General features: G+C 47.2%; 1 protein-coding gene across 27 annotated transcripts in view; it reads left to right on the top strand.

Moving 5' to 3' along the window:
* The window catches only part of OBSCN (obscurin, cytoskeletal calmodulin and titin-interacting RhoGEF), a 646,947-nt gene that overhangs the window by 224,603 nt on the left and 406,515 nt on the right, over positions 1-15,829 (top strand). For all 27 annotated transcript variants that reach the window (XM_088467488.1, XM_088467486.1, XM_088467498.1 and 24 more), the window contains 5 exons: positions 2,251-2,517; positions 10,929-11,195; positions 12,180-12,440; positions 13,366-13,638; positions 13,915-14,181. In XM_088467488.1, the coding sequence (XP_088323614.1) occupies positions 2,251-2,517; positions 10,929-11,195; positions 12,180-12,440; positions 13,366-13,638; positions 13,915-14,181 (1,335 nt within the window). The remainder of the gene's footprint in view (positions 1-2,250; positions 2,518-10,928; positions 11,196-12,179; positions 12,441-13,365; positions 13,639-13,914; positions 14,182-15,829) is intronic.

Raw genomic sequence — 15,829 nt, 5'->3', positions numbered from 1 at the left:
GAGATAGTAGTAGTAACGTTTAGAGATAGTAGTAGTAACGCTCAGAGATAGTAGTAACACTCAGAGATAGTAGTAGTAACGCTCAGAGATAGTAATAGTAACGCTCAGAGATAGTAGTAGTAATGCTCAGAGATAGTAGTAGTAATGCTCAGAGATAGTAGTAGTAACGCTCAGAGATAGTAGTAGTAACGCTCAGAGATAGTAGTAGTAACGCTCAGAGATAGTAGTAACGCTCAGAGATAGTAGTAGTAACGTTTAGAGATAGTAGTAGTAATGCTCAGAGATAGTAGTAGTAACGTTTAGAGATAGTAGTAGTAACGCTCAGAGATAGTAGTAGTAACGCTCAGAGATAGTAGTAGTAACGCTCAGATAGTAGTAGTAACGTTTAGAGATAGTAGTAGTAACGCTCAGAGATAGTAGTAGTAACGCTCAGAGATAGTAGTAGTAACGCTCAGAGATAGTAGTAGTAAGCTCAGAGATAGTAGTAGTAACGTTCAGAGATAGTAGTAGTAACGCTCAGAGATAGTAGTAGTAATGCTCAGAGATAGTAGTAGTAACGCTCAGAGATAGTAGTAGTAAGCTCAGAGATAGTAGTAGTAACGCTCAGAGATAGTAGTAGTAACGCTCAGAGATAGTAGTAGTAACGCTCAGAGATAGTAGTAGTAACGCTCAGAGATAGTAGTAACGCTCAGAGATAGTAATAGTAACGCTCAGAGATAGTAGTAGTAACGCTCAGAGATAGTAGTAGTAACGCTCAGAGATAGTAGTAACGCTCAGAGATAGTAGTAGTAATGCTCAGAGATAGTAGTAGTAACGCTCAGAGATAGTAGTAGTAACGTTTAGAGATAGTAGTAGTAACGCTCAGAGATAGTAGTAACACTCAGAGATAGTAGTAACGCTCAGAGATAGTAGTAGTAATGCTCAGAGATAGTAGTAGTAACGCTCAGAGATAGTAGTAGTAACGTTTAGAGATAGTAGTAGTAACGCTCAGAGATAGTAGTAACACTCAGAGATAGTAGTAACGCTCAGATATAGTAGTAGTAACGCTCAGAGATAGTAGTAGTAACGCTCAGAGATAGTAGTAACACTCAGAGATAGTAGTAACGCTCAGAGATAGTAGTAGTAACGCTCAGAGATAGTAGTAGTAACGCTCAGAGATAGTAGTAGTAACGTTTAGAGATAGTAGTAGTAGGTTTACTTTATTAAGCGGCTTTTCTTAAAAGAATAAATTGTGTGAAGCGCTCAATTTGCGACTCTTTAAAAAAGAAAAACCTGTGGCTGAGCCTATGGAATATTGCTATTATCCTATCTTGAATATAAATTATAGACGCTACAGTAAAATAATGTGTTTTCTAGCTGGTGACATATTGACTTATTCATAAATAATATAGTAGCATACAGTATGTCCCCAAGATGATTCCGATGATAAAATTGGTGGTTTAAAAGTATCACCAGTAAAATGATAATAAATTAAGACTCCACAACCCTTTGACAAAACTAAGGGCCTGATTCAGACCCGCTCGCGAGCGCATAGTGCGCGAGCCCCGGAGCGAGTGAGAACTTCACTTGCTCGGGGCTCGCAGCAAAACGGGGCGGCTGTCGATGTTGATCGACAGCTCGCCCCGTTTTGTAGGCGGGTTGGGGGGGGTGGCTGCTCAAACGGAGGCGTTCCCGAAGGAACACCTGCCGTTTGTGGGCGGCCCTACTGACATCACACGTGATGTCAGTAGTGAACTTCCTGCTCTAATAGGGGCTTGCGGTGGACAAGACCCTACCACAAGGGTCTCGTCGCAAGCCCGATGGTCGCGATAATTGCGACCATCGCCAGGCAGCCTGCACAAGCAGTGGGTGGTCACCTACAGCTATGCGAGCGGCCTGGAGGCGGATTTTTTTTTTTTTTTTTAAATCCGCCCTGATTCAGAGCAAGTGCACGCAAATAGCGAGTGCCTCTAAATCAGGCCCTAAGACGCTTCTGTCTGGAGCGCTGACTTTGTAGAGAGTATTTGCTGTCTGAAATGTTTTTGGCGAAATGCATCAGGTCTGGGGACTGTTGTGTATTAATGCTGGATTAATATGTGCCGATTGTAGGACTTGCAAATTCTGTGCTTCCCCATTTTTTTTTTAAAGTTCATTTCAGTGTGCGCTGAGTGGTTAATGTGGGGCCCTTTTGAGAAACTGTGGCTTCCCCAACATAGACCTACAGTAAGCAGTAACATGGTTATGTATAACTATCCTATATGATTTCTCTAGCTTTGCCCGTCACCTTCACACGGCCGCTGCAGAACACCGAGGCCCGGGAGGCGGACACTGTGACTCTGCAATGTGAAACCTCCAAGGCCGGCGCTGCGTTAGAATGGAGAAAAGCCGGATTGGGGCTGCAACGTGGCGGCAAGTACGAAATGCGGCAGAGAGAGCGCGTGGCGGAACTGTTGATACACGACCTGAAGCTGGAGGACACGGGAGAGTACAGCTGTGATACTGGGGACCAGGAGACTAAAGCATACCTAACGGTGAAAGGTAAATCCAAATCCATCTGCAGCTAGACCTGGCACAGACTAATCAGCATGGGTGTCCCTAGCCGGTCTCTGGCCTGAGACAGACCCATCCCGTACACTGATCACACATGTTGTGGGGGTTTGACCTGGAAAATGAGCTGTTGGATCTGCCCCACATAGTGAGGACCAAGCTGCACGGAAGTGATTGTATCATTGCAGCCGCATTGGTTACATTCCAGTGTGATTTGGTTACAAACGCCCCTTCCCCCCTCCTGGAGAACCAACCACCAGACCACTGTGTCATAAGCGGCTAACCGCAAATCCAATTATCCTGCTGGATGAAACGTATCAAATTTTAAGACAGTTTAATTAAACATTGTCTAATCAAACTACCAGCTGTATAAGTAGCATTACACAAAGGACCATTAGTATCTTCTATATATAAGGAAACATTAATTTATTCCCTACATTTATTCCCTACATTTATTCCCTACATTGTGATGACGGAACCTATAGGGGTCTTTTTTTTTTAACATATTTATGTATGTCTTGTATTCATTAGAGAACTTAACGCAGGTGATATGACTTATATCTCCCTGGTAAGTCAGTCACCGTTAATTTCCACACTCCCCATATAGTAATATTATACTGTAATTACTATTATATAGTAATATGTGGATGTCGAATTACTGTATTCATCAAACAGTGAAAATCTTAGATTTAAATGTGCGCCATCTCCAGACGGCGTTCAGCCCCCGGAAGCGCTCACAGATGGCCGTTTAGGCGGCAGCTTGTGTTGCAGCGGGATGCACTTACCGGCTCTCCGTCGCTCCCTCCTCAGGCTTCCGGGTCCGGATGCACTGTTCTCGCCGCGGCTGCTGCTGCTACTGCCGGGAAGCGTCTCTCCTCTGTTCCCCGGCAGCACTTGTAAGTTCTTCTTCAGTTATCTGTGTACTATAAACAATTAATAGAAGAAGCACTTTACAAGTACTACCGGGGAACAGGGGAGACGCTTACCGGCAGTAGCAGCATGTTGCGGCTGGGACTTTGTGGACTCCAAGTCTGCTAGTGCCGCCTTCCTATATACACACACGGTACTTATTTTGATATAGTAAAAATTACCTATACCTAGTGTACATATACATAGTATACACATACAGAGCATACATGCATATACATAGTGTACATATACATAGTATACACATACAGAGCATACATGCATATACCTAGTGTACATATACATAGTATACACATACAGAGCATGCATATACATATACATAGTATACACATACAGAGCATGCATGCATATACCTAGTGTACATATACATAGTATACACATACAGAGCATACATATACATATACATAGTATACACATACAGAGCATACATGCATATACCTAGTGTACATATATATAGTATACACATACAGAGCATACATAGTGTACACAGACATAGTATTACACATACAGAGCATACATAGTGTACATATACATAGTATACACATACAGAGCATACATGCATATACCTAGTGTACATATATATAGTATATACACATACAGAGCATACATGCATATACATAGTGTACATATACATAGTATACACATACAGAGCATACATGCATATCCCTAGTGTACATATACATAGTATACACATACAGAGCATACATGCATATACCTAGTGTACATATACATAGTATACACATACAGAGCATACATGCATTGCATATACATAGTGTACATATACATAGTATACACATACAGAGCATACATGCATATACCTAGTGTACATATACATAGTATACACATACAGAGCATACATGCATATACATAGTGTACATATACATAGTATACACATACAGAGCATACATGCATATCCCTAGTGTACATATACATAGTATACACATACAGAGCATACATGCATATACAATACATAATGTACATATACATAGTATACACATACAGAGCATACATGCATATACATAGTGTACATATACATAGTATACACATACAGAGCATGCATATACATATACATAGTATACACATACAGAGCATACATGCATATACATAGTGTACATATACATAGTATACACATACAGAGCATGCATGCATATACCTAGTGTACATATACATAGTATACACATACAGAGCATACATGCATATACATAGTATACACATACAGAGCATACATGCATATACCTAGTGTACATATATATAGTATACACATACAGAGCATACATGCATATACATAGTGTACACAGACATAGTATTACACATACAGAGCATACATGCATATACATAGTGTACACATACAGAGCATACATGCATATACATAGTGTACACATACATAGTATACACATACAGAGCATACATGCATATACCTAGTGTACACATACATAGTATACACATACAGAGCATACATGCATATATATAGTGTACATATACATAGTATACACATACAGAGCATACATGCATATACATAGTGTACACATACAGAGCATACATTCATATACATAGTGTACACATACATAGTATACACATACAGAGCATACATGTATATATATAGTATACACATACATAGTATACACATACAGAGCATACATGCATATACATAGTGTACATATACATAGTATGCACATACAGAGCATACATGCATATACCTAGTGTACACATACATAGTATACACATACAGAGCATACATGCATATATATAGTGTACACATACATAGTATACACATACAGAGCATACATGCATATATATAGTATACACATACAGAGCATACATGCATATACATAGTGTACATATACATAGTATACACATACAGAGCATACATGCATATACCTAGTGTACACAGACATAGTATTACACATACAGAGCATACATGCATATACATTGTGTACACATACAGAGCATACATGCATATACATAGTGTACACATACATAGTATACACATACAGAGCATACATGCATATATATAGTGTACACATACATAGTATACACATACAGAGCATACATGCATATACATAGTGTACACATACAGAGCATACATGCATATACATAGTGTACATATATATAGTATACACATACAGAGCATACATGCATATACCTAGTGTACATATATATAGTATGCACATACAGAGCATACATGCATATACATAGTGTACACAGACATAGTATTACACATACAGAGCATATATGCATACACATAGTGTACACATACATAGTATACACATACAGAGCATACATGCATATACATAGTGTACATATACATAGTATACACATACATAGTATACACATACAGAGCATACATGCATATTCATAGTGTACACATACATAGTATACACATACAGAGCATACATGCATATACATAGTATATACACATACAGAGCATACATGCATATACATAGTGTACATATACATAGTATACACATACAGAGCATACATGCATATACCTAGTGTACACATACATAGTATACACATACAGAGCATACATGCATATACCTAGACTACACATACACACTTGTACATAGTACTATACAGAGGGATACGTTCAGTATCCCGGCACAGGGGATGCCGCATGCTTAGAATACCGGCGCCTGTCAGAATCCTGGCACCATAATCCGACCGCCGACATCCCAAAGGTAAGTTGGGGGTAGGGTTAGGGATAGGGGTTAGGCACTGGGGGGAGGGTTAGGTTTAGGGGGAGGTTAGGTTTAGGCACTGGGGGGAGGTTAGGTTTAGGCACTGGTGGGATGATAGGTTTAGGTGGAGGTTAGGTTTAGGCACTGGGGGGGAGGTTAGGTTTAGGCACTGGGGGGGAGGTTAGGTTTAGGCACTGGGGGGAGGTTAGGTTAAGGCACTGGGGGGAAGTTAGGTTTAGGCACTGGGGGGAGGTTAGGTTTAGGGAGAGGTTAGGTTTAGGCACTGGGGGGAGGTTAGGTTTAGGGGGAGGTTAGGTTTAGGCACTGGGGGGGAGGGTTAGGTTTAGGCACTGGTGGGAGGTTAGGTTTAGGCACTGGGGGGAGGTTAGGTTTAGGCACTGGTGGGAGGATAGGTTTAGGTGGAGGTTAGGTTTAGGCACTGGGGGGGAGGTTAGGTTTAGGCACTGGGGGGAGGTTAGGTTTAGGGGGAGGTTAGGTTTAGGCACTGGGGGAGGTTAGGTTTAGGGGGAGGTTAGGTTTAGGCACTGAGGGGAGGTTAGGTTTAGGCACTTGGGGGGAGGGTTAGGTTTAGGGGGAAGTCAGGTTTAGGCACTGGGGGGAGGGTTAGGTTTAGGGGGAGGTTAGGTTTAGGCACTGGGGGGGAGGTTAGGTTTAGGTACTGGGGAGAGGTTAGGTTTAGGGGGAGGTTAGGTTTAGGCACTGGGGGGGAGGTTAGGTTTAGGCACTGGGGGGAGGGTTAGGTTTAGGGGGAGGTTAGGTTTAGGCACTGGGGGGGAGGTTAGGTTTAGGCACTGGGGGGAGGTTAGGTTTAGGCACTGGTGGGATGATAGGTTTAGGTGGAGGTTAGGTTTAGGCACTGGGGGGAGGTTAGGTTTAGGCACTGGGGGGAGGTTAGGTTTAGGCACTGGTGGGATGATAGGTTTAGGTGGAGGTTAGGTTTAGGCACTGGGGGGAGGTTAGGTTTAGGCACTGGGGGGAGGTTAGGTTTAGGGGAGGTTAGGTTTAGGCACTGGGGGGAGGTTAGGTTTAGGCACTGGGGGGAGGTTAGGTTTAGGGGGAGGTTAGGTTTAGGCACTGGGGGGGAGGGTTAGGTTTAGGCACTGGTGGGAGGTTAGGTTTAGGCACTGGGGGGAGGTTAGGTTTAGGCACTTGGGGGGAGGGTTAGGTTTAGGGGGAAGTCAGGTTTAGGCACTGGGGGGGAGGGTTAGGTTTAGGGGGAGGTTAGGTTTAGGCACTGGGGGGGAGGTTAGGTTTAGGGGGAGGTTAGGTTTAGGCACTGGGGGGGAGGTTAGGTTTAGGCACTGGGGGGGAGGGTTAGGTTTAGGGGGAGGTTAGGTTTAGGCACAGGGGGGGAGGTTAGGTTTAGGCACTGTGGGGGAGGGTTAGGTTTAGGGGGATGTTAGGTTTAGGCACTGGGGGGAGGTTAGGTTTATGCACTGGGGGGGAGGTTAAAATTAGGGGGAGGTTAGATTTAGGCACTGGGGCCGATGTTAGGTTTAGGCATCGGGGATGGAGTGTTAGGGTAAGAAGAAGGGAAGGATTAGGATACCTACCAACAAGTGTTAATATCCTGACCCTGTTGGGATGCCGGCGTTGGGATTTTGTCCGCCGGGATCCCGTGCACTGACATCCCGCACCTATCCCCTATACACATACATAGTATACATACATACATACATTTACATATTATACACATAGAGGAACACGTGGAGGGAGGGTTTGGGTAACACATAATTTTTTATTCTCCTTTGTTACCTGCAGACATTTCCTGGAAGGAGAGATAAGGCAGCCATCAGCCAGGCTCTCACTTACTGTGACAGAGAGCAGCAGCTGTGTGCAGGGGAAGGAAAGCAGTAACTCCTCCCTGACACTGTCTGACTGGCACTGCTGTCCCTGGAGAGGAGGGGGCGGAGCTTGGCTCCTCTGTGTCACGTGGTCTCTGTGTATCTGGGCGCTTCCTATTCCTGCCTCCTCCACCTCCCTGAAGCAGCTTAGGCTCTTCCAGCCTCCTCCACCTCCCCCCTGCAGCAACCTGGGTGCTTCCATCATCCAGCCCCATCTCCACCCTGCTACAGCCTGGGCGCTTCCAGCATCCAGCCCCACCTCCCCCCTGCTACAGCCTGGGCGCTTCCAGCATCCAGCCCCACCTCCCCGCTGCTACAGCCTGGGCGCTTCCAGCATCCAGCCCCACCTCCCCGCTGCTACAGCCTGGGCGCTTCCAGCATCCAGCCCCACCTCCCCGCTGCTACAGCCTGGGCGCTTCCAGCATCCAGCCCCACCTCCCCGCTGCTACAGCCTGGGCGCTTCCAGCATCCTGCCCCACCTCCCCCCTGCTACAGCCTGGGAGCTTCCAGCATCCAGCCCCACCTCCCCCCTGCTACAGCCTGGGCGCTTCCAGCATCCAGCCCCACCTCCCCCCTGCTACAGCTTGGGCGCTTACAGCATCCAGACCCACCTCCCCGCTGCTACAGCCTGAGCGCTTACAGCATCCAGACCCACCTCCCCGCTGCTACAGCCTGGGTGCTTACAGCATCCAGCCCCACCTCCCCCCTGCTACAGCCTGGGCGCTTCCTGCATCCAGCCCCACCTCCCCCCTGCTACAGCCTTGGCGCTTCCAGCATCCAGCCCCTGCTACAGCCTTGGCGCTTCCAGCATCCAGCCCCACCTCCCCCCTGCTACAGCCTGGGCGCTTCCAGCATCCAGCTTCACCTCCCCCCTGCTATAGCCTGGGCGCTTCCAGCATCCAGCCCCACCTCCCCCCTGCTACAGCCTGGGCGCTTTCAGCATCCAGCCACACCTCCCCCCTGCTATAGCCTGGGCGCTTCCAGCATCCAGCCCCACCTCCCCCTGCTATAGCCTGGGCGCTTGCAGCATCCAGCCCCACCTCCCCCCTGCTACAGCCTGGGCGCTTCCAGCATCCAGCCCCACTTCCCCCTTGCTACAGCTATTCAATTCTGCGCGCTGTGATGTTGGGCAATGCACGTTCTCCTGCCCCTCGCGCCTTAAACAGGGTGTTTAGTCGTGAGCACAAGCATTCTCCGACTAAACTTCCCGGCACGGTACTGTTTTCGCCGCGCTCAGGGCAGAAAACAGCATCGCGCCTGTACTTTTGTCGGATTTCTGCGCTTCCTTAGTCAGGCTTAGCAGCGCTCTGGATTGTATAGCTTCGGGAGCTCATTCCCGGTGCTATTCAATTTGCATTGAATTGAATTGAGCCCATAGTGTCTAAGATGACTGCTCCATTATAGACACATCTAACCAACATATAATAGGTCTGTAGGTGGGGGGGGAGTGTCAGTGGGTAGAGTAAGGGTTCTCGGATGGCTGGAGATGTAAAGGCAGGGCTGGAGGTAGAATTTCTGATTCTTATAATTAGTTCCAGCAACAGGAACAAAATCAGTTACAATGTTAGAAATGAGTAAATCATCTGTGCACTTATCCAGAGTATTGCAGCTACCATTATACTTTTATCACCGTGTCTATTTAGGTGCGTACCGGCCGCAGCGGCAACTCCTGATTGGCAGCCGGTCCGCGAGCTGCGAGTGGCTCGCAGCCCCGCGCTAATCCACACCACTGCCAACCGAATCTCGATACTCAAGGCTGGCAGGCAGGTACCGGATCGCCTTTCCTGATGACTTTATTTTTCAAAAGAACTTCAGGAACGGCGTTCTGGTCCATCCCGCCTGAAAAATAGCCCTGGGTAGAAGAGATTTTAGAGGAAAAGTAAGTAGCAAATTCAAGGGCCGTAAGGGAACAAGAGCGGGCAGAGGAGGGAACTGAAGGTGGTACAGATGTGGCAAGGCTAGAGTATTGGGAGGAGATGAGAGGTTTGACATAGGAATTTTTGGAGTGAGAATGAGTGGAGCTGTAAGAGGAAGCGTGAAGCTGAAGTGAAGGACGTCAAAGAGTGAATGAGATTTCCTTCAATGCTATTCCAGTGTGGAAACATCTCTGAAGGAAGCCGGTCATTCTAGAGTTCTAGGGTTGGGTCAGAGATTGAGAGTAGCCATCAGAGAAAAATAAGTAAGGGTGGAGTTATAGAGGGAAAGAACCTTATTGGGATGGAGTGGGTGTAGATGGTGGACAGGAAAGGGTCAAGGGATATGGAAAAAGAGTCTGATTGAGGATCATCTTGGGCGAGAGGGGTGGTGGAACGAGGGAGAGAGAAGGAGATGAGGTTTCGGGCAGAGAAAGGAAGGGGGAAGTTGGAAAAGTCACAACGGTGGTCAAGAGAAGTGAGAAGTGGAGGAGGAACATTAAGGTTCACGGAGGAAGAGGGGATGACTAGTTTAGAAGCAGGAGAATCTGTGGGATTATCAATGACGATGTTGAAGTATCTCATGGTGAGGAAGGTGAGGTAAGAGGAGAGGAAGTGGGGAAGCCAGGGAGCTACGTGTCTGGGATTCAACCAAAACCCCAAACCTAATTCACCCTGCTTCTACCTCACCAGAAATCAACCAGACACAGTACCTCCTATTGGTGCTTGGTATAAACCGCTTTTCGGAATTTAATAGCAGAATGCATAATAACTTATAATATGTAAATTAGCATAAAGGCATTAAATGATCACATTTTACACGCTGAATTGTTTTTACAAAAAGTGTAATATAATATAAGTAGAGTAGACTGTTGTGAATAATGGCAACCACAGGAAGATTTTATCCAGCGGTCACTGTTTTCACAAACAGAAATATTGATTGATATTCCAAATTTTATTAATGCTTGTATACAATATGCGTATTTGGTTTCCTCACGGGCTGCCATGTTGTGTTGTAGCTCTACCCATAGTGTTTACGAAGCCGGTGAAGAATACAGTAGTAGAAGACGGGGTTACGGTGACGCTGCGCTGTGAGACGTCCAAGCCTAATGTCCCGGTGGAATGGAGGAAAGGGACTGTAGCGTTGTTCCCTTGTGCCAAGTACGAAACGAGACAGGAGGGTGCCGTGGCCGAGCTTGTCATCTTTGATGCTGAAGGGGAAGACGCAGCGGATTACACCTGCGATACAGGAGACCAGCAGACCACCGCCACCGTCAAAGTGAATGGTGAGTGACATTGCTGGTGGCTCCCGATCATTCGTTTCATGTTTGTCGGCTTTTGCACCAGTGACAGTAGAACAGCAATTGTGTGGTAGAAAGTTGGATTAGAAGACAGTAGCTAGTGTAGACCCTAGGCTACCGCAAATGTCGATGGTGGGACCATGTTGGAGTGATTACAGGCCCTGATTCAGAGCCGAACGCTCAGGGCCGGCCTTCTTGTTTTTTAGAGCGGCCTCCTGGACACTCGCATAGCTGTGGGTGACCACCCACAGCTATAGCGAGTGGCCAGAAAGATGGTCGCGATGGGCAAGACCATCGGGCTTGCGACGAGACCCTTGTGGTAGGGTCTCGGTGCCGCAAGCCCCAGAGTGATTTCGGCTCTAACAGAGCCAAAATCTCTCCCACTGACATCACTCGTGATGTCAGTGGGGCCGTCCCCAAACGGAGGCGTTCACATGGGAACGCCTCTGTTTGGGCAGCCACTCCCCTGGCCCGCCCACCAAAGGGGGCGTGCTGTCACTCAACATCGACAGCACGCCCACTTTGGTACGAGACCCGGAGCGACGGTTTGGCCGTCGCTATCCGGGTTTCGCGTATGCGCACGACGGAGCCGGCTCCGTCGTGCGCATGCGCACTGGGCCACCATCGACCCGCTTGCGAGCGCATAGCGCTCGCGAGTGGGTCTGAATCAGGCCCATAATCTCCAACACAAATGCACAGACCGCCCAGCCTGAAAGTTCATTAGAGGCTGCTGCGAATGAATCCTGTAATCTCATCATAGAAATTAGCATGACAGCTCCTAATATTGTCATGGGATTCATGGTTCTTATTCTGGAGGATTTATACTAAACATTTACTGAAATCAGAAAAAAAAACCCTTTGAAATTGAGTATACTGCACCCTTTTATTAATAGTGAAGATAGCCATGTAAGTTGGTCATCGACGTATGCTTAGTAATTATCTAATGCGTCTCCAACTATTGCATTGCAGTCCTCCATTTTGTGCAAGATTTGCACAACGTGGAAGCAGAGGAGGGTGGAAGCGCTTGTCTCCGCTGTGAGGTCTCCACCAAGATGGCCAACGTAGAATGGAGGAGAGGAGCTGAGAAACTACAGGCCAACCACAAGTATGAAATGCAGCAAGATGGCGCAGTGCGCAAGCTGATTATACACAACCTGGAGCTGGAAGATGCTGGAGAATACGTGTGTGTCGCCCGTAGCAAGAAAACCTCAGCAACGCTCACTGTGACAGGTAATTACATAGTGACGTAAGTCATTTATATCAGGGAATTCCGCGCCTGCAAGTCTGACACCAATTACTATAACGCTAATTATAGGTTCACTAATTACTTGTATTTCTATCCATTTGTTTAAAATTAGTTATTGCTGAGGCTTATAACGTTATGAAGTTCATATTTTATGTCTATTACTTTACCACAAAAATGGAGATGGACAGCGTTCTATGAAAGCAGTATATGCATTATTGATCGATATATGTGTTTTCAAATGAAGTCACATTACCCTGGAACCGGTATGCAGTCGGGATGCCGACGTTCTAAATGCCGAACGTCGGCATCCCAACTGTCTAATCCTGGCAAGGGTCTAATGACAGGTGTCGAAATCCCGACGCCTGTCATTTTACCTATGCCGGGAATCCGACGCCCAGCATACCGATCGAAGGTAAACCGGGCGCGGACAGCCGGGCGGGGAGGGGTTAGGTTAGGGGCTCCCGGGGGGGACTTAGGGTTAGGCAGCCCCCCCCGGGAGGGTTTGGATTAATCTAGGGGAAGGGGGGTTTAGGGTTAGGCACCCCTGGGGGGAGGTTAGGGTTAGGCACTTTCCTGGGAGACTTAGGTTTAGGCTGCGGGGAAAGGGCGGGTTAGGTTTAGGCACTTACAGGGGGGTATAGAGTTAGGCACTTGGGGGGGAGATTAGGGTTAGGCACCCCTAGGTTAGTGAATAGTGAAAATACTTACCTGTCGGGATCTTCACTGCCAGTCTTCCAGCGTCGGGTATTTCATACCGGTCCCCTGGAACCATGTAAATCGAGTTGTATGGGGGTCATTGCAGTACTGTATGTGTAAAGTCATTAATACACAGGTTCCATGGATCTTAGCTGGATCGCTGATAACGGGATGTAAAACTAAAAAAAATCAATCGCTCTCCTTATAATTCAGAACCGGATGTCGCAATTGTCGCCGGTCTTAAAGACCTGGCGGTATTTGCTGGGGAAGACGCCCTGTTCAAGTGCGAAGTCTCCCACGCGAACGCCAAGGATGTAGAATGGAAGCTGCAGGGGGTCACTCTGGAGAGCAACGAGGTGAATGAGATTTCGGAGGAGAGAGGGAAGGTGCACATGCTGAAGCTGAGCAGCGTGACGCTGGATGACTCGGGAGCTGTCACGTTTAGAGTCGGTCCCTACACCTCTACGGCCAATCTCACCGTCAAAGGTAAAAGAGTATAAAACAACGTCTAAGGCTTCTCCACAACTTTCCTGATTATTCTGTCAATTGAAAGTAAAAAATAAAAAATAATAATAATATTACAGCAAAATAAAAATCTAGATATGAACAACAAGTGAGTGTTGATACTGTATGCCAGGATTTCATGGTTCACTTAGAATCTTTGCACAAATCATTTGCTACAGACAGGACAAATGCTACTTACTACAGTGATACAGTGCAATGTCTCAGCTTTATCGCAGGAAATTCTATTTATTATTGCAGCCCAGCTCCCGGTCTTCACCAGAGGACTGACAGATGTGTCGGTGGAAGAAGATGCGACAGTCGTACTACAGTGCGAGTTATCGCAGCCCGGTGTGCCCCTGGTCTGGAGGAAAGGCGCAGAGCAGATCTCTCCCAGCCCCAAGCACACTTTCCTGGACCAAGGTACCGTTCAGCTTCTGCAGATCCACCACGTGGCGCCTGGAGATTCCGGCGTGTACATCTGCGACACCGGCAACCAGGAAACGAAGGCCAAAGTAACGGTCACAGGTACACAGCGTCCCGCGGGAAAATCCATCTATACTAGTAATGTTGATAATAATAATAATGATATTATATGTAAATAATGACTGTGCCTAATATACATGTGCCACAGGAAGTGATAACAGACTGCGCATGTGACACAGGAAGTGATAACAGACTGCGCATGTGACACAGGAAGTGATAACAGACTGCGCATGCGACACAGGGAAGTGATAGCAGACTGCGCATGTGCCACAGGAAGTGATAGCAGACTGCGCATGTGACACAGGAAGTGATAACAGACTGCGCATGTGCCACAGGAAGTGATAACAGACTGCGCATGCGACACAGGAAGTGATAGCAGACTGCGCATGTGACACAGGAAGTGATAGCAGACTGCGCATGTGACACAGGGAAGTGATAGCAGACTGCACATGTGACACAGGGAAGTGATAGCAGACTGCGCATGTGACACAGGAAGTGATAGCAGACTGCGCATGTGACTCAGGAAGTGATAGCAGACTGCGCATGTGACACAGGAAGTGATAACAGACTGCGCATGTGACACAGGAAGTGATAGCAGACTGCGCATGTGATTCAGGAAGTGATAGCAGACTGCGCATGTGCCACAGGAAGTGATAGCAGACTGCGCATGTGCCACAGGAAGTGATAGCAGACTGCGCATGTGACACAGGAAGTGATAGCTGACTGCGCATGTGACACAGGAAGTGATAGCAGACTGCGCATGTGACACAGGAAGTGATAGCAGACTGCGCATGTGACACAGGAAGTGATAGCAGACTGCGCATGTGACACAGGGAAGTGATAGCAGACTGCACATGTGACACAGGGAAGTGATAGCAGACTGCGCATGTGACACAGGAAGTGATAGCAGACTGCGCATGTGACTCAGGAAGTGATAGCAGACTGCGCATGTGACACAGGGAAGTGATAGCAGACTGCGCATGTGACACAGGGAAGTGATAGCAGACTGCGCATGTGACACAGGAAGTGATAGCAGACTGCGCATGTGTCACAGGAAGTGATAGCAGACTGCACATGTGACACAGGAAGTGATAGCAGACTGCGCATGTGCCACAGGAAGTGATAACACTGCGCATGTGACACAGGAAGTGATACTGCGCATGTGACACAGGAAGTGATAGCAGACTGCGCATGTGACTCAGGAAGTGATAGCAGACTGCGCATGTGACACAGGAAGGGATAGCAGACTGCGCATGTGACACAGGGAAGTGATAGCAGACTGCGCATGTGCCACAGGAAGTGATAGCAGACTGCGCATGTGCCACAGGAAGGGATAGCAGACTGCGCATGTGACACAGGGAAGTGATAGCAGACTGCGCATGTGACACAGGGAAGTGATAGCAGACTGCGCATGTGCCACAGGAAGTGATAGCAGACTGCGCATGTGACACAGGGAAGTGATAGCAGACTGCGCATGTGACACAGGGAAGTGATAGCAGACTGCGCATGTGACACAGGAAGGGATAGCAGACTGCGCATGTGACACAGGAAGTGATAGCAGACTGCGCATGTGATTCAGGAAGTGATAGCAGACTGCGCATGTGACACAGGAAGTGATAGCAGACTGCGCATGTGACACAGGGAAGTGATAGCAGACTGCGCATGTGACTCAGGAAGTGATAGCAGACTG

The sequence above is a fragment of the Taudactylus pleione genome, unplaced genomic scaffold (genome assembly GCF_031769625.1).
Source record: "Taudactylus pleione unplaced genomic scaffold, aTauple2 ptg000071l, whole genome shotgun sequence".
Lineage (NCBI taxonomy): Eukaryota > Metazoa > Chordata > Amphibia > Anura > Myobatrachidae > Taudactylus > Taudactylus pleione.
The sequence above is the reverse complement of the archived record's forward strand: the minus strand, read 5'-3'. Positions and strand labels throughout refer to the sequence as shown.